Here is a 17,865-nt window from a genome sequence, read left to right on the forward strand (position 1 = left end):
TGGCATTGTGTTAATAAATGTGTGACTCATCTTTATTTTTTAGATAATTATGTTATAAATAATGAATCAATTATTTTTATTTTAGATAATTAAAAAATAAATCTAATTAGGGTGAATTCACGTGAGAATCATTAAAAAATAAGTATATATTTATTTATTTTTATGGACTTGGAGAGGAAGAAGCAATGTAAGAAGAACCGATCATATTCAATGCACATATTAAATCCATAAAACTCGAACTAATGAATGGGACTGATCCAATTGAAGCAAGCCGGTGACCGCGTGGGTCGTTGGGTTGCGTCTCGAATACCAGCGGCCTGGGTTCTGCGTTCGAGCATATATAAATGAGCGTTCGAAGCCCTAAATTGCCCGTGTCTTCCCTCTCGCGCTCGCGGCCTTCGTACGGTTCCGGTGTCGTCGGTATTCTTCCCTCCTCCCCTCGTCCTTCGGATCCTTTCCACCGGCGATTCCCCTCGGTGTCACGATCCCTCCTAGCTGAGGCATTTGCCTTGAATTCTCTCTCGTTTCGGAGATCTCGCCTATACCTTGATCCACGGGCTTCCCCACCCGAGTCCGAGGTACAATCACCCTCTCTCTCGCGCTCTTGTTTGATCGGAGTTGGTGTTTTGATCTGGTTTTGGTGTTGTTAGATGCTTTTTGTTTATTGGGCGGATACTTTATCTCGAAGCAATCCTCTCTGGAGTCGTTCCTCGAAGATTTTCGTTAGTTTAGAGTTCTGTTTTTTGCGAATGCTTTCGTCTTAGCATTTAAGCCTCGTTCATGGTTATTGGAAGAAAAGCGCCTATCTTTTTGTTATTTTTCATGATATTAAGGGGAAAATTGTGGATTTTTGTGATATGACACGATGTAACTGACCCAATCAAACGGCGTAAACTGCTTTAACTAGTCCGATCGTGTTGGACAAGTGCAACATGGAACACTTCAGTTCGGTTTTTCTTTCTTTTTCATGAGGACTTCAACTTCTTTTATCTTGTTATGCTTTTAATGTCACATAGTAATATCATAGACTCAAAACACTCTGGATTTCTATATAACACCTCTCTCTCCTTTTTTATTGTGTATCTAGTTTGAATTTTTATAATTTGAATAGTTGATTTGATTTTGTCTACTTTCAGGAGTAACATGTTTAGAGAACGAAATGTCTCAATCCTGGGCAGATAATGTCAAGTCTTCATCTGGATCCACTTCGCAGTCCAGTCCCCACCTTGTGTTTCCACATGTTTCGCATACCAATTTGAAGCACAGGTGGAAATATATTATAGTATAATTATTTGAGTAGTTCTTAGTTATATTGCTTTTGTTTTTTTAAATTTCTTTCTTCAAAAGTATGCTATTGATGTGCTACATAGTTCTCTAATAATTCTTATCTTGTTCATATGGTGCCTTCATAGAGACACTTGCTCTATGGATATTAAAAGTAATAAAAGATAGCATATGAAGATGTCCAAGCAAAGCAGGGTTTATGTTAGACGTACCATGGATTTTAATAGGGAGAGAGCGATGTTGCCGTGGTCCTCTAATAATAGCCTTATTGGTAGTTATATCTGCTTGTGTCAACCTCCAAATAAGTCCTTGTTGTTTGCGCTCAAAGACAATAGGCCTTTAGCAATCAAGTATCAGAAGGACCCTTTTGGATGGTAGAAAGGTGTGGAAGAGTAGAGGTTAGAGGTTTGGGATAATGATGTCTAGAGGTAATTAAGAAATAGAAGGCTTGGGGATTGAACATGAACAATGTGACTGTGAAATGGTGGATCATGGATTGGGCCTGGACTGTAAATGGAGATATTAAATAGCTGGTGGTTTAAGATACTAAGGTGGATAAAAGGGATAAGGAAAAGAGGTGACAGAGAGGTTGATGCCTTCAACACACTCTGATTCATCATATTGGTTTTGAGTGGGAATGGGTAGCCACTCCTCATAGAAATACAATTTCTTGACTTGTTCCTCAGTGCTAGTGTTTATTACCCTCATTGCTTCTTGCATTTATATAATTAGAATGGGAGAAAAATAAAATGGAAAAATAATGTAGAACAAGATGTAAAATCTTAAACATATGCTTTGATCAATCTATTATGCCTAACAAGGATAAAAAATTGGGATCCATATTGGCCTTTTATTTGGTCTTTTATTGTCTGTCAATACAGATTTTGAGCTACTCTCAATGTTGCTTTTATTGTCTTATTTTGATGCATCATAGCAGCTATCTTCATATGATGTTTCAGAGATAGAAATAACGATGCACTCGTGTATTAATTTCGATTCATATATGTGTTAGATATGAATCTGAATTTTCAGAAATACTAATCCAGTCCTTTTAGATCCAAACCAATCGACCATTCACATTTGAATTTCTCTGTTTTAGAAATGTTTTTCAGTTGTTAGCATGGAGGGAGATGTCTCCTCGGTCTAAGCATAAGAAACAGCTTTGGAAAGAAGGCTCAAACTGGAGTGCTGATTATGTTGCACTAAGATGTGAAAAATTGGATGCTAGAAATGCTTTGGCTTCTTGGTAACGTAGCTTCTGTATGCTATATTTCATTAATGGCTTGTTATTTTTGAAAATTTTCATATAATGCCATATTTTTAGGCATCGTATGGAGTAATTTATTGTTCTAAATTTGTAGTTGATGATTCTAAGTACACATGAGTATGAGAAGGTATATGTTGATCTATTGGCATTTGGCTTTCTCAGGGTAGAAGCAGAGTCTTTGCGTCATTTATCTGCTAAATATTCTCCTCTTGTGCCTCCTCCAAGGTCCACAATTGCAGCAGCATTTAGTTCTGATGGAAATACAATTGCTTCCACACAGTAAGTTCATTCCCCTGCTTCAGCTGTACTACATACATAGTCAGTCATAACTAACTGAATATGTTTGCAGTGGTGACCACACTGTCAAGATAATTGACTGCCAAACAGGGAACTGTTTAAAGGTGTTAAGTGGTCATCGACGGACACCTTGGGTGGTATGTGCACATATTGTTTGTATGTTTTTTCTCTTTATGTTTGTGCATTACTATAATGAACTGACGTGGGTGGAGCTTGCTTGCATTTTACAATATTCTTGAGTAAAAAAAAAGTTTGCCACTGTGAATATCTGGTCCATTTTTTGGTTCACTTGCGCTTCACTTCTACTTTCACTGCCACTTCCTTTCTAACAACTCCAGTATGTCAGCCTTCCTAGGACTGGTCTGTTTTGTTGATTCCTTTAACATTGAAATTTTCTTGTTCTGTTCGTTAAAATTTGTTTTGCATCATGATCCCTGTTTTACATTCTTATTACTTTCTCTTGCTGGAAGGGATTTGCTTATTGGTTTTTAAGTTGCAAGATACAGATACTAGATTTACAAGCTGATGGTATAATCTGTCATTTGTTTCCCATGGTTACCATTATGATCTTCACTGTTCTAGTCTGAGTTCTTGAAAAACTCTAGTTTTGTGTGTATGTTTTCTTCAAGATTATTGTATTAAACTCTTTTCACTGTCTAATGTCTCATCCAGGTTAGGTTCCATCCATTACACCCAGAAAAACTTGCAAGCGGTAGTTTGGATCATGAAGTTCGATTATGGGACACAGAGACAGCAGATTGTATAGGGTCACATGATTTTTGTATTACCCTTTAACACGTTTTTGAAAACTTCTTTTTAATACAAGTCTGACATCTGGTTACCGTTTTTGATTGCTCGATAATCTACCTTCGTCGGATTCAAACATTTGTATTTTCTTTTTTATTTGCAGATCGTCCTATCGCCTCTATTGCTTTTCATGCCCAAGGAGAACTTCTTGCTGTAGCTTCTGGCCATAAGGTGAGTTGTTTTTGGATGACATGAGAAGAAATTGAGTTCACTAATAGAAAATCTTCCCATTGTCTGTCAGTGACCGATTTTCTTTTTATTTTGGTGTGTTGAAACTCCATGTGATATACATTTGGCAGCTGTACATATGGAACTACAACAAGAGAGAAGAGGCTTCTTCTCCTACTGTTGTTCTAAAGACTCGGCGCTCCTTAAGGGCTGTACATTTTCATCCTCATGGTGCTCCATTTCTGTTAACAGCTGAGGTTGATTTATCTTTTTGGATTCATTGTTGGACTGATGTTTTTAGATGTTTACATTGTACCAACTGTAATAGTTCCTTGCTTTACAGGTTAATGATCTAGATTCTCCAGATTCACCTTTGACTCTTGCAACATCATCGAGTTATTTACACTATCCTCCGCCTACAGTTCTTTTTGCTAATTTAAATTCTGATCTCCGTCAGCATCAGATGGATAAGTTGCCCCTTATACCTTCTCCTTACTTCTTTTGGCCAACATTTGTAAATGATGATGGAAGGAGGACTTTGCAGCATGCTGGTGGGACAAGCAGCTCAGCCAGTGGACAGCCAAAAGCAGACTCTTCTATGTTGTCTAGTCAGAGACAAATACCAGATGCTGCCAACCAGTATGATAATTTGGTGGCCCCCATGGATATATCTCCTGGAGAACCATCTGACATGAATTTTATGACCGATAATAGAGTTTCTACGATGACTGGAATAGATAAGGCATCAGAAAGTGCGGAAACCAATGAAGGACAATCTACACCAGAGTTTCAGGCAAGAAGCTCTACTGGGATTTCTGAGAGGTTGGATGCTTCTGGTAATGTGTCATTGACTACGTCTGCTCAGATTCATGAGAGGTCAGATGCTTCTGGTAATGTCTCATCGACTACACCTCAGGAAAGTGGAATGGTTGAAAGAGAACCGATTGGGTTAGGTATAGCTGTTCCACCTATTATTTCCACAAGCGTCTCCAGCGATGGTAATCCCATATTAATCCCTTTCCATGATCCTCCATGCTGGGAGCTGCCTCACCTGCAGGGCTGGTTAATGGGTCAAACTCATTCCAGCTTGCACACAAGATCTGTTAATGGTGGCTTAGAAGGAAATTCAGGCATGATTCGTCAAATAGGATCCAATTCCTTGACCTCTGAATTACAATATAGCCATAATGCAGAACGTTTAGTGGCTTCCTCGATGGCAAACCTAGTTGGCCATTCTAGGGTGACTGCAAGATCTGGTTCTCGTCATCGTTCAAATTCACGTTTACTGGCTTCGACAGGTGTCAGCCAAGTTTCTTTGTCTCATAATTCCCAGACCGATGATGCTGAGCCTCGTCGTGGTCCAAGTGGTATTGGATCTGAGGTTCCAACATCATTGGCTGCAGCAGCAGCTGTTGAATTACCTTGTACTGTGAAACTAAGGATATGGCCGTATGATATACAAGATCCATGTGCTCCTTTGGAACTAGAGACATGCCGTTTAACTATACCTCATGCAGTTCTTTGCAGGTGCACTTGCTCTCCATGATAGAAAAAAATTACTTTTCTTTTAGGGACTCTTATTTGCAACAATTATAATGTTAGAGTGCTGCATGATATTCGTATCATAATATAATGGCAGAACACATTATATTAGAATGTGCTACTCTTGGTTATTGATGGCATCTATGTAAAATACTTACATGTGAATAATTGTGACAGTGAAATGGGCACTCATTTTTCTCCTTGTGGGCGATTTTTGGTTGCTTGTGTTGCATGCTTGCTTCCTCACGTGGAAGGTGATCCTGGAACACAGTCACAAATGCAACATGATGCTTCAGGGGCTGCAACATCACCAACGCAACACCCAATTTCGGCTCAGCAAGTTATGTATGAGCTTCGCATCTACTCTCTTGAAGAAGCAACGTATGACATAAAACCTTTCTTGTAATTTTAGTGGTAAAACTGTCTTTTTACATATTGATTTTCTTCAATATTTTTCGTGATCTGTAGCTTTGGTATGGTGCTTTCTTCAAGAGCAATAAGAGCTGCACACTGCCTAACTTCTATTCAGGTTGGCACACTTCATTATTGAATTAATTAATTATATGTATAAATGATTATTAGTTTTAGGTTTTTTTATAAACAAACCGCCTTGACTTCCTCTCAACCATAGTTTTTCATATATAAAATTGTTCCTAGATGAAGTTGTTTCTCTTTGGTGTCCCTATTTATGATGCTTGTACAAGTACTTTTATCTAATGTGATGGACTCTTGAGGAGTTGTAGATGAAGCTACAACATATATTGTAGAATGCTCAGGGTGCAAGGAATGGCATGAGAACAAGAAACGACTACCTGGATCAGTTCTTATGAAATTATTACTTCAAAATAATATATCTATATTCTGATGTTGCAACACATTTTGATTGTGAAGAATAATCTGTTGCTTTTGCCTAGTCCATTGTGTACAAGTTTTTTTTTTTTTTCACTTTGGTAATTTCTCTATGCTGTACCATAGAGAAATCAACAAGCTGAGGGACAGGCTATCCTGGAGGCTTTACAAAGAGCAAGAAGCAAAGGATGGAGGAAGATTTTAATTCACTCTGATTCCCTTGAATGGACCAAGTATATATCTGGCTCTACTCAGATACCCTGACACTCGAGGGCTTTACTCAAAGTTATTTTGGGCATTGCCTCAGGTTAATGTAATTGGATTTCAACATGTAAGCAGAGAAAGCAGAGAGAATAATTGCTCTGCGCATAAAACTAGCTAAGTTGGGGTGAATTTCAAGGGCTGTATCCATCTGGGGAAACAATTTTGACTGGGCACTTCTGCCTTTTCCTATGTTACAGTCTCATGATATCTAATGAATAGTTTTATGTTTTCAAAAAAAAATAAATAAATCACATGAATTATATATAGGATAGTGTGTGTATTTGTCAATTTGTTTTTGCAAATTTATCTCCACCCGATCTTCTTCATCTTGACTAAAAGGATTGAGTTGGTTTAGGTTAGGACTGAGTACTATATGTTTGGCATGTCTTTTAAGTCATGAATTCAAAAATTAAGCTGATATGGCCTAGATTGATTGATAGGGATTAGAATCAAAGGCACAATTGAAACCTTGAGAAGTTAGGTTCTTTAGATATAGCATCCTTCAATTGGCTGGGATCAATCAGTTCTGAAAAGAAATTGGCCCACAAGGACCATCATTAATATATCTTGGTATTTTGATGGGTCATGGTCCAGCTTATTGCTGATTAAGAAATAGGAGAAAAATAAGGGAGAAATAAAAAAAATCAACTGCTTGATAGATTTCTTCTCAGTTTCTTAGTAAATGCTATGGTGGTTGCACCACCATAAGAAATTGAACCACTGTAAAGGAAGTAGCTACTTTCCTTTATTTCTTGGGTCATTAAACATTAGAATTCCTTTGTATTGTTGTGGTGGTCCATGCTGACCAGTATGGTCGATATTGGAATCAATGCTAATGGCCACTGTTGACTATTAGACACTAGCAATAATACTACTATATTACTCTTGTGTGCAATAAGATCTTTCTGATTCAGCAATTTGAGACTAGTTGTTAATGTCACTCAGCAGCAATGATTATAAGGAACTCTTGTCACACTTTGATTCTCAGCTAATCTTCCACTCATCTACTCAGGATCAACTGCCTCTGTTGTCCATGTGTCGCCTTTCTGAATTAGCCACCATCATCACTGCTGTCAACATCATAATCATGATTCTAGATTTTTTGAAAACTATTATTAGAAAGGAAGAAAATTTGTCATTATTTCACTTATCAATGATATCTTATGGGTATTTGATTGTAATAAGCTATGTGGCCTTACTGCACTTTTGAATGACTGGAACCGACTTTTTGTGACATGAGCTATGGTGCGCTAATTTCTGTGCCACGACCTCCTAAAATAAGATCAGGTCTGTGAGCAAAGTTTTAATACTGGTTGGAGCGGTGTGTATTGATAGGTATTTACCAAATGGACCATGTACTAATATCTAAAAATGTAGCTCGATATTAGAAACATTCATTTTCTAGTTTTTGTTATTTTATTCAATGATTCCGGCTAATGTAGTGTGCCTGATAGGTTACTGAAACTGGTTTTTAATCAGTTGTAAATCCTTGTTCATTAGTATCCAACTATGGATCTGACCATGATCTCTTTAGATTCAGCCAGATTAAGGCTAAATCTGCATGAGTCCAGCTTCAATCCATATAGATCGAAGCTTGATGTGTTCCCTTCTATGATATTCTTGATATGTCATTAGTTTGCTTCTTTGCACAAAATCTTCAATTAAGATGATTATTTTTTCTTCCATGTCCATTTATCTTCTTCTGCTATGCAATTACTTCATTTTCAAACAACCCAAGTTAAGAAATTAAAAAATAAAAAATGTCTTCGGCATCACATCTATTTATATGAAATTGTTTTGCCAAGACATAAATCTGCAACTCTCATATCCAGATGGAGTTTGATTGATTGAATCTTGGATTTATGAAGCTGAATTATCCAACCAATGGTTCTTAGTTCTAGTATACCAGGTGAGCTTTCGTCCCAGTTCAGATTGGGATCTCATCCGAAGCCCATGTTGCAAGAAGAAAATTGCTAGTATTTTATTGAGCTAAGCTTTTCTTTCAATAATAGAAGAAGTTTCTTGGTTGTTTTGACAAATGATTTGGTATTGCATACTAAGCCACTAACAAAGTTAATATATTGTAATGAAATTGTAGTCACTGGAAAATCTAAATTTGATGTGGTACATTAACATGATGATGTTTACTGTTGTTTAGTAATCTTCCTATGAGTCTTAAAGTCTATATTTTTGTAGTACTTGTGCATCCAACATGGGTCTTTTTTCTCTTTGTAGTTCTCACCTACTTCAGAACATATACTATTAGCATATGGTCGGCGTCATAATTCACTTCTTAGGAGCATTGTTGCGGATGGGGAGACTGCAATACCTATCTATACAATCTTAGAGGTATGTGTTATTTAGCTACTCTATTTTTAAGGCATCTGTTTTTTCTGTTCCTGCTGCTAGTTTAAACAAAGGTCTCCGATTGCATAAGTTGGTTTTAGTATTAAGGCTCTGATTTTCTGTTAGTTCTGCTAGTTCAAACAAAGGTCTTGTATTATGCTATTTTTATTGCATCTTTTGGTTATATCTCAAAACTTCAAAAAAATGGGACTTAACCTCATGTCATGAACTATTGACCAGCATTTTAAGTTTCTTTTATTTAGTTAGAACCCTTTAGTAGGAACTTCAATTTGCTTTAGGTCTTAGCTGGAGTTTGAAATGCTACATGTACGAATTTTCCATGGCAAAACACAGTGATCTTTGATGATGACTTATGAAAAAAAAAAAGTTCTCTTGCAACCAAATTGCAGATGACCTGAAATCATTACAACCTAGGATAATTATAACTTATTGTATGATATTCCAAATATTCTTGAATGTGTATAGAATAAAGAATGATCTTATCATGATGACAGAACAAAAGAAAAAGTTCTCAAGATTCATAACCATTAGAAAGTGAAGTGAATTACAAAGCAAATTCACCAAAGAGGAATGCCTCAAGGGCCAATCTACAAATAAGACTAAGCTACTGAAAAGATTCTTATTGTGGGATCAGTGAGAGACATTCAATTGTGATAAAGGTGGCTACTTATCTAGTGTTGAGGCACCCATCTAACAGTTATCATGATACTGTTTCTTAGTTATGCTTTACTGCTTGGAGCAGACTAATAGTAATTTAAAAGTCATGTTATATTTTGTTGATTAAACTGAAAAGTATATTAGTTAGGTTATCATGCTTGAAAGCATAGAGGTCTCATGTGTGCCTCTAAGTGGAAAGCATAATTAAATGTCTGTTGTTAATTGGAGGACTTATAAAGGTTCTTTAGGAGTTTGTTTAATAAAATGTCTACTATATATGGTAAACATACATTCCTGTAATTTATCAAATTTCTTGCCAGTTTAATTTTGAGATCAAAATAAATGCTTTTGGTCTACTCTTGTGCACCATGATATCGTATGATTCATTTGCACAATAAACTGTAGCTTGTGAAGAAATATAAGGATAGCATATTGATTTGTCCACTACCTTATAAGATGCTCAGTTTAGTAATGTACCTTCTTCATTCTAGCATTATCTTTTGTTGAAGAACATTGTTGGCCTAATGCTCAACTTGTTCTAGTCACTTATTAACTTTCCATCTAATATTTAATCACTGATAACCTCCATAATGATTGATTTCTATACTAAAGCTGTCAAATATGATTTATGATAAGATATCTGTCTTCTGTAATATTTTCAAAGGTAAGCTGTCAATGAAACGTTATCTGTTATTTATCATCTCACAGAAAAAAGAAAACTTCATCTGAAATAACAGGGTCTGGTGGACTAAAGGTTTTAACGAACCATGTTGCCTATAAGTATAAACTTTCCTTCAAAATGGGAACAATAGAAGCAGTCTTGGTTTTAATAAAGATCTACTGGCTGCATTTGCGTGTTGGCATTGTTGTCCTTAAATGAGTGTTGCTTAACTTCTGTTTTCTGAGCATGTGAAGGCCCTAAGATGGCAAGTAAGGCACATTTTCTTGCTTCACTGTTCCTTGCAGTGTTTGTCATCTGCTAGCTGGTATCTTCTTTTGATATGTTCCAACCAGTTAGTACCTTCACCTTTTAAAAATATTTCTCTGTTGCTGGTCTTCTCCCAGGTCTATCGAGTTTCAGATATGGAGCTTGTGAGAGTTCTTCCTAGCATGGAGGACGAGGTGAATGTTGCATGCTTTCATCCATCTGTTGGTGGTGGTCTAGTTTATGGAACTAAGGTGAAATGTAATTTTTTAGGAGCATTCTTGAGGAACTTATACTGCCAGTTTGAGCTCTACATAATGTTTTGATGGCAAAAATACAGGAAGGCAAACTTAGAATTCTCCAATATGATGGTTCAGATGGCACAAGTTGCATGGGACCAAATACTTTTATCGAGGAAAATATGCTTGAGGTAATTGCTTTAGGTTTACTGTTCCTGCATCTTGAGTAACCGTCTTTATTAATTCACTTCTGTTTCTGTATCCTTGATTTTTTTTTTGGCTTATTTTGACAATTTTATCTTGTACATGCTAGAGTAGGTTAGAGGACGGGCTTTAGTACAATGGTAAAGTTTTTCCTTAAACCTGGGAGACCAAGGCTTGAGTCTCGGAAATAGCCCTTCTGTATTTAGAGTGAAGGCTGCATATATTGATCCTCCCCGACTCTGCATTTGTGGGAGTCTCATGCACTCTTTACATGCTAGAGGAAGTTCAGCTGGTATCTTCTTTGAGAAACTCAAACACAGATGTATCAAAATCAAGTAATCGACAGGGCTTTTAGGCTTTGGACTGGTGCCACTTGGAAATGACATGTAGCCTCTTGAATGCATACAAGATAACTGAATGGTCAATGGTGTCTTACTCTAGGCTAATATGGAAGGAAGCCTTGTACTAAGATTGGTAAAATTTCTGGAGAACATAGTTCAATAATCAAACATGTATCTCAATTGAGACATCTTTATGCCCAAAAAAATCAACTTGGACATTCCTAACCAGACACAGTATGAATTGCAACATTGTATTTGGCCATTAAAATTTTTCTTCAGGGTAATGCAGTACATGGGCATGCATATGACATTTCTCTTTTTCAGATTCTTGATTTAGGATGTTAGATAATGCTGTGTAACGTGATTTCTTAACTTATATTTTCAGGCCTTGACTTCAATCAATGAATTGTAGATATGCATTCAAATTTTATAATCACTACATGTCTGATCTATGCTGCAAAGCAAATGTATAATGTATACAACAAATCATAAGCATTCCAATAGGATATTCCAAAGAGATTTATCTATCACATATTAGTCTAACATAGCTTATTGTAACAGCATTATTACAGACAATTGCTCAATTTCTCTCTGTGTTATATACCCTATGTATGTTAATACTTTTAAGCTTAATAAGAGGATTTATTGGTTTAGAAAAAAAATTCTAGTTATCTCATTCACATTTATTAAGAGGACATATACTTAGGATACCTTCGGATACGATAGTTAGAAGAGATGAAATGATTAATGTTAATGGTACGAGAAGAAACAGAGAAAGACCTAAAAAGATCTTAATAAAAACTATAAATAAAGATTAAGTATTTTAAACTTAACTAAATATATGATTTTTTACATATCTCAATGATAATAAAAGATCCTTGTAGCTGACCCAGATGGTTGAGACTCACGGCTTTGTTGTTGTATCTCATTCGCATTTAATGGTAGTAATTTTCCAAAAATGTTATTATATCTCATGTCTAAATGAATGAAAATTCTCATTTCCTACAATATATGTGAGTAGTGTGAGATCACATTTTTTCCCTTGAGTGAGTATAGCACTTGATAGTACCTTCTGTCATGTCTTTAGTTGGGATTGCCTAAGACGTGCGACACCCAAGCGATATTCATCCACAAGGATTAGCCTAAACCTTAACATCGTGCGGTCCACAAAGGACTTGCACAATGAAGAAAATGTTCAAAAGACGAACACGCAGGTAATTTGTCGTCGTTGCGCATGAAAAGGATAAGATACTCATAATCCAAAGCAACACAAAGCAACCCATGTTTATTAGTCCCAAATGGGTCTTGAAAACGGGCTGCATGAGCGCACACAAAGGGGGGGTTCCAAAGGTAGATGCTGGCCTAACGTTCACTTAGCACTTTCGTCGAACAGAAAGCTGACACATTATAGACGTTGTATCACCCCTCAGACCCCTACCCAAAGCCCAACATTTGAAAAAGTTTAGAAGAGGAAGGCATAATTTGGTTTACTAGTTTTACTAAAGTTTAGGAATAATAGAGATATTTAAAGCTACTCTAATTATATAGGGATCAAGCTAGTAAGACACATTATGGAACTTTGGAAAAATTGCGATTGAAGAAACAATCAGCACAAATTGAATTCTTTTGAAAGTTAGTTTGGTTTTATACCCAAAAAAAGCAGCCATAGATGCTTTTTATTTTTAAAGAAAAAAATTATATATGATTTGTATTGACTTAGAAAAAGTTTTAATAGAGTTTTTAGAGATATATGACAAGGTGAGTAAAGAAAGAAGTATCTGGTAATTATTTTGATGTGACAAAAGATATGTATAATAAAATAGTTAGTAGTGCCAGAGTTATAGTGTGTTTGTCTAATGGATTTTTGATAACTTAGAATAAATCAAAGATCAACCTTAAGTCCTTATCTTCCACTATTAGTTATAAACAAACTTGCTAGTCATTACAGGATAGTGTTGTTTGGTAAAATATTATTTGCTGAGGATATTGTTTTGGTTGATGAGAATTATTTGGGATTGATTCTGAACTTGAGTTATAGAAACAAATCTTAGCGCTAAAGGTTTTCGATTATGCAGGACTAAGATCGATTACATAAAATGTAGCTTTGGATATCTTAAAAACAGAGAGATTTATGTAAGATGCTTGGACAAAAGTTTCTAACTTCTAAGTAAATATTGTAGATATATTAGACTTACTATTCAACAAGGATAAGACACTGATGAAGACATTGTCTATAGGGTAAAAGTTGAGTGGTTATAGTAGAAAGGGGTGGCATGCACAAAGTTAGTATAGTTGAGATGAGAATTTTGAGATGAGTTTTCATTCAAAGAAAAATTAGGTGGTGCCTGATGTGATTAAACAATGTGAGCCAATTAGGATTTGTGGTGGGAGTTGAGGAAGATCTAAGAGGACTTTGTTAGAAATAATATGATGATATTTGAATCTTCTTAATTAATTAGAGATATTGTATTACATAATTCAAAAATGGGAAAAGATCCATAAAGCCAATCCCTAATAATTAATACATTTTTGCTTGTTGTTGAGTTGTCATCATTGTCGTCGTCGTTGTCATATTAATGTTTCAAGAATAATACATATGGAATTCTCTTTGGCTTGTGCCATTGTGTAAACATTGATTCAAAGACAGTAGCTTTGGTGTTTTTGTTGAGTCATTCTAAATTATCACACACTTAATGGACATGGTTAACACAATTACTTTGTATGGCTATCAAGGGATTATGTGCTGGACAAATTATCCTTTTTTTATTACTTTCATTGGTTACAGGCCTTTAAATATTAGCAAATTTGTTAATTTAAAGATTGAAATACTGATATTCTTTCATTATAACAGCCCGATTGAACTCTTTATTAATTTTTGTATTGTAGATCCAGAAGTATGCCTTAGAATGCTGAGAGCAGGCAAGTGCTGTTAATTAAAAAGAGTTCTCATTTTCTTGGTATTGCTTCTTACCTTTCTTTTACTTGTTGGTTCCTTTGCTTTTTAGTGAATGTCCAATGTTTCTATTAGCTCTTAAAGCATCTAGAGTTCATCTAGAGTTATATATATATATATATATATATATATATATATATATATATATATATATATATATATATATATATATATATATATATATATATATATATATATATATATATATATATATATATATATATATATATATATATATATATATATATATATATATATATATATATATATATATATATATATACAATGCTTACTTTGATGTTACATTTTGGTGATTGCAATTTAAATGGCATGTAGTATATAATTCGAACTTGAGGTGGAAGTTATTGAAGTGGTGACTTTGTATGTTTCTGTAATGATGAATAGCGTTTGTCTACATCATAGGCATTTTCCTCGTTCTTTTGTTGTCTGTTATATACTATTTCAATTGTACAAATTACACTAGGGTCAATGTTCGTAATTATGTATGCAGGTAGTGAACCGATGAAGGCTCAGACTGGTACTGTATCAGTCTCAGTATGTCAGCACATACTGGGTTTCACAAAACCCTGATAACAGTCGACAAATAAAAAAGTTACCCGGTAAATGGTCTGTATTGTCTTATGCCAGATGGTTCAAGTTCCATACAGGGCATATCACCTGATGTACCTTGATCCATGTAAGGTCCCAACGACAAATACCTTTTTGGCAGACAAATAATTAGTATCACAAGACCTTGGACATAGACTAGTTACGAAGTATCAATTCCGAGTCCCCTTTTACTTTGTTTTTTCTGTGACTTGTTTCTGATCAAAACTTATAAAATAAATGCTTAGATCTTGGTTCTAGCTGCATGCGCTTTGCTCACTTATTATTGAAAACATGGATTGCAGCATGTTGAATTCACTCCAAGATATAGCGTAGACGTCAGAACCACCTGTAATTGAACTCAGACAGATCATGCGGCAGATGTTCTTTCAAGTGATGTTTGAGACTTGGTAAGTTACCTTAACCCTGTGACACTAGGAAGTGAATTTGCTTTTTGAGAGTAGGTATGGAGGCTAAAGCCCCGATTCGTCGGGGTTTGAGCCCTCTAGGTTTTGTTGGTCATGGTGAAGTGATTGACTTCGTATTGCCATCAGCTGGTCAACAAGTTTTCAAGTGAAATTGATTAATGAAGATGGAAGGAGAGACACCGTCACTAGGTTGCACAAGGCTGCAAGAGTCCACAAGGGCCAGATATGTTACCATAATTTGCTGTATGATTGCAAATGCACCAGAAAATTCATCTAGAGGTCCTGTAAGCTATATGCATCCAATATATGTAGGTATATGCTGTCATATGCTGCAGTTAAATTTGAGCATGGATATCTGTGCTCTCTTGTCATTGATAGATTTTTATTTTTTTTTCATTTTAGATGACAACTCGGAAACCAGATGGTGCCATGAAATTGATTTTTATGCTATACATTTGGTTTTAGCTTTGAGAGATCGCTCTGTATAATAAATACTACAGATTGCTGACACCGTGAGCCCTATGCAGAAAAGGGCTTTGTCCCCGGCTGTCGAGAGTTTCTTTAGCATTCCCTCATCCTCTTTTTGCTTTGTAGGAAAGCCTATGATTTGTCAAAAATATTATTCTCCTTACGGGCATTGGTGTGCATTTCGAGGCAATACTATCCAACTACAACAATTGCATTAATGCCTAGAAAAGATATGATAGAGAGTTTCAATAATCCAGAGGAGAAAACCTGATCGATCTTAGATGTTGTTGCACGACATCTCCGATGTTATGATGTTTTATACCTTTTTGACAATGCTAAGAGGCTCGACACTAGAATGATATACCCGCTTGAACTCATTTTTGATCAGCTCCTTTGCTTAGCTCACAAAAGAGTTTGAGCTCTCTATTTTCCTGGGAATGCACTTCCAAGACCATCGACAGTAATGCTTCTCGGACTCAAGCAAGGGATAGGGGAAAGAAACACTCTTTGACTTCGTCGCTCGATTCACTAACAAGATCCAAGGCATGCAAGAGGCTCATCCATCGCTTGTGACATAAGCTTTCATGATAGGGCTCAAACTCTCTCGTTGTTTTTGGTCGTTGGTGGAGAGGTAACTGGCAACGGTACTTGAGATGCTCTAGAGAGCCAATTGATACATTGTCGTAGAGGAAATAGTCTCAATTAAGCGTGAGGAGATGCAAAAGGTTGAGGTAGGAGCAACTATCATCAGCCCCAACTTTGAGGTTACCATAATGAAGAAGAAATGATTGACTTGAGTAGTCTTGCTCGAGGTTCGTCATGATGACTAGACTGAGGCGAGTCCAGTGCTTCTACCGATAGCTCGTGAACAGGAGCCTGAGTCGAACAAAGTTCCATTGGACTCGACGAGGAGCTATGCGACTTCCTCTTCAAAGAGTGTAGATTCATGCTTATAGAATAATTGAATCATGAGGTTGAAGATTGAAAAGAGAGGTGAAGGATAGTGATGGGAGGTTCGGGTAGTACCTCGAGGAGTTGGACTGAGACCTGAATTGATCAGCCAGTTCTCGTCCATCTTCTGTATTGTCTCGGAGGAAGAGAGTATATCCCTCAGTCGAAGCACTTGACCCGCCTCCTCGTCCGACAAGAAGGGAAGGGTGTTGTCAATGCAATGTGTCGACCATGTTAGGTTGAATCCCCAATCTCGACTTGAACTCACAAGAAAGTAGTGCACTTTCCATCATGTGGTTGGAAGGGGCACCATTGACTTTGAAACATTCATGAGCGACTAGGTAGTAGTCACTTCTCCCCTTGTACAACCGAAAACAAGCAACGAAAAGGGTGCGTGTCGAAGTAATACCATCATGTCGGCACTCCTTGATAAACACTATTAAGTAGCACCACAAGTTGGATGTCATTTAAGAAGACAATATCTCTCTCACTATCGGCAAGATACTATCACTAGATGGAGGGAAAGATGGAGACTTGCCTCAAGGACATCGTAAGATAAACAGAAAAACCCAATAGTGCGATTGAAAGGGCATTGACCGAGTTGAGGTACTTGTAGATCAAACTTGGACGGGATACAATACCTAGTTCGCAAATGATCTGGGAGAGGCACGCTCACCAATGAATTACAGTCATGCGAAATTTTCATAAATTCTAATTCCCAAAGAACCTTTGGGCTCACAGGAGATACCTCCTCTAATGATGGGGAGGATGCAACCTTCTCCGCCCTTGGACTGTCCAAAGATGGAGCATAGACTTTGATCGACTAACGACCATAAGATTAAGAAGAACTTGTGCAAGAAAGGAAAAACATCCCAACTTGAGGCGGAAGAGCAGGATGACTAATTGGTTTGTTGTAGAATTGACCCCAAAACGAGAGACACGAAGATCGACCCGCCTTACTAGGAACTGGGGTGACGTGGAGAACGCTCCTAAGGAGGCTCTATGGATGAGGTTGAAAGCTTCTAAGGCTCTGGAGTCTCTAGTGGCTTAGATGGAAGAACGAATCTCTCCCCCACAAGGGAAAGAGATTTATAAGGAGAACGCTGATCTCTCTGTCACGATCAAGAAGTCGATCTCTCTCCTCTTGCGATTAAGAGAAGTGTCTCTTCGAGACGATTCCTAATAGGCACCGATGGCAAGAGGATCTGAAATCCATCAAGATGGAGAAAGGTCTTGAAGCCCACCACA

At 36.7% G+C, this 17,865-nt stretch overlaps 1 protein-coding gene across 3 annotated transcripts; it reads left to right on the forward strand.

The window, feature by feature from the left end:
* The first annotated feature begins 308 nt into the window (after nucleotides 1-308).
* Nucleotides 309-15,669, forward strand: LOC135598322 (uncharacterized). 3 transcript variants are annotated; one of them, XM_065091921.1, is made up of 17 exons: nucleotides 309-578; nucleotides 1,137-1,266; nucleotides 2,384-2,530; nucleotides 2,714-2,830; nucleotides 2,901-2,985; nucleotides 3,521-3,629; nucleotides 3,759-3,826; nucleotides 3,955-4,080; nucleotides 4,167-5,350; nucleotides 5,543-5,746; nucleotides 5,834-5,894; nucleotides 8,714-8,827; nucleotides 10,568-10,681; nucleotides 10,768-10,857; nucleotides 14,098-14,168; nucleotides 15,076-15,180; nucleotides 15,325-15,669. In XM_065091921.1, the coding sequence occupies exons 2-15, from the start codon at nucleotides 1,160-1,162 to the stop codon at nucleotides 14,122-14,124; spliced, it is 2,553 nt and encodes an 850-aa protein (XP_064947993.1). In that variant the 5' UTR covers nucleotides 309-578; nucleotides 1,137-1,159; the 3' UTR covers nucleotides 14,125-14,168; nucleotides 15,076-15,180; nucleotides 15,325-15,669. The 3 variants fall into 3 exon arrangements, with proteins under 3 accessions (XP_064947993.1, XP_064947994.1, XP_064947995.1); XM_065091922.1 differs by having other exon boundaries at nucleotides 14,098-14,130; XM_065091923.1 differs by lacking the exon at nucleotides 309-578 and having other exon boundaries at nucleotides 1,135-1,266; nucleotides 2,397-2,530; nucleotides 15,325-15,523.
* The last annotated feature ends 2,196 nt before the right edge of the window (nucleotides 15,670-17,865 follow it).

This window comes from Musa acuminata, chromosome BXJ2-1 (genome assembly GCF_036884655.1).
Source record: "Musa acuminata AAA Group cultivar baxijiao chromosome BXJ2-1, Cavendish_Baxijiao_AAA, whole genome shotgun sequence".
Taxonomy (NCBI): Eukaryota; Viridiplantae; Streptophyta; class Magnoliopsida; order Zingiberales; family Musaceae; genus Musa; species Musa acuminata.

Bases quoted from the DNA above. Each gene is read 5' to 3' on its own strand.
- LOC135598322 (XM_065091921.1), top strand. From the start codon at position 1,160: ATGTCTCAATCCTGGGCAGATAATGTCAAGTCTTCATCTGGATCCACT. The intron at 2,831-2,900 runs GTAAGTTCATTC...ATATGTTTGCAG, and splicing joins AATACAATTGCTTCCACACA to TGGTGACCACACTGTCAAGA. The intron at 10,682-10,767 runs GTGAAATGTAAT...GCAAAAATACAG, and splicing joins GTCTAGTTTATGGAACTAAG to GAAGGCAAACTTAGAATTCT.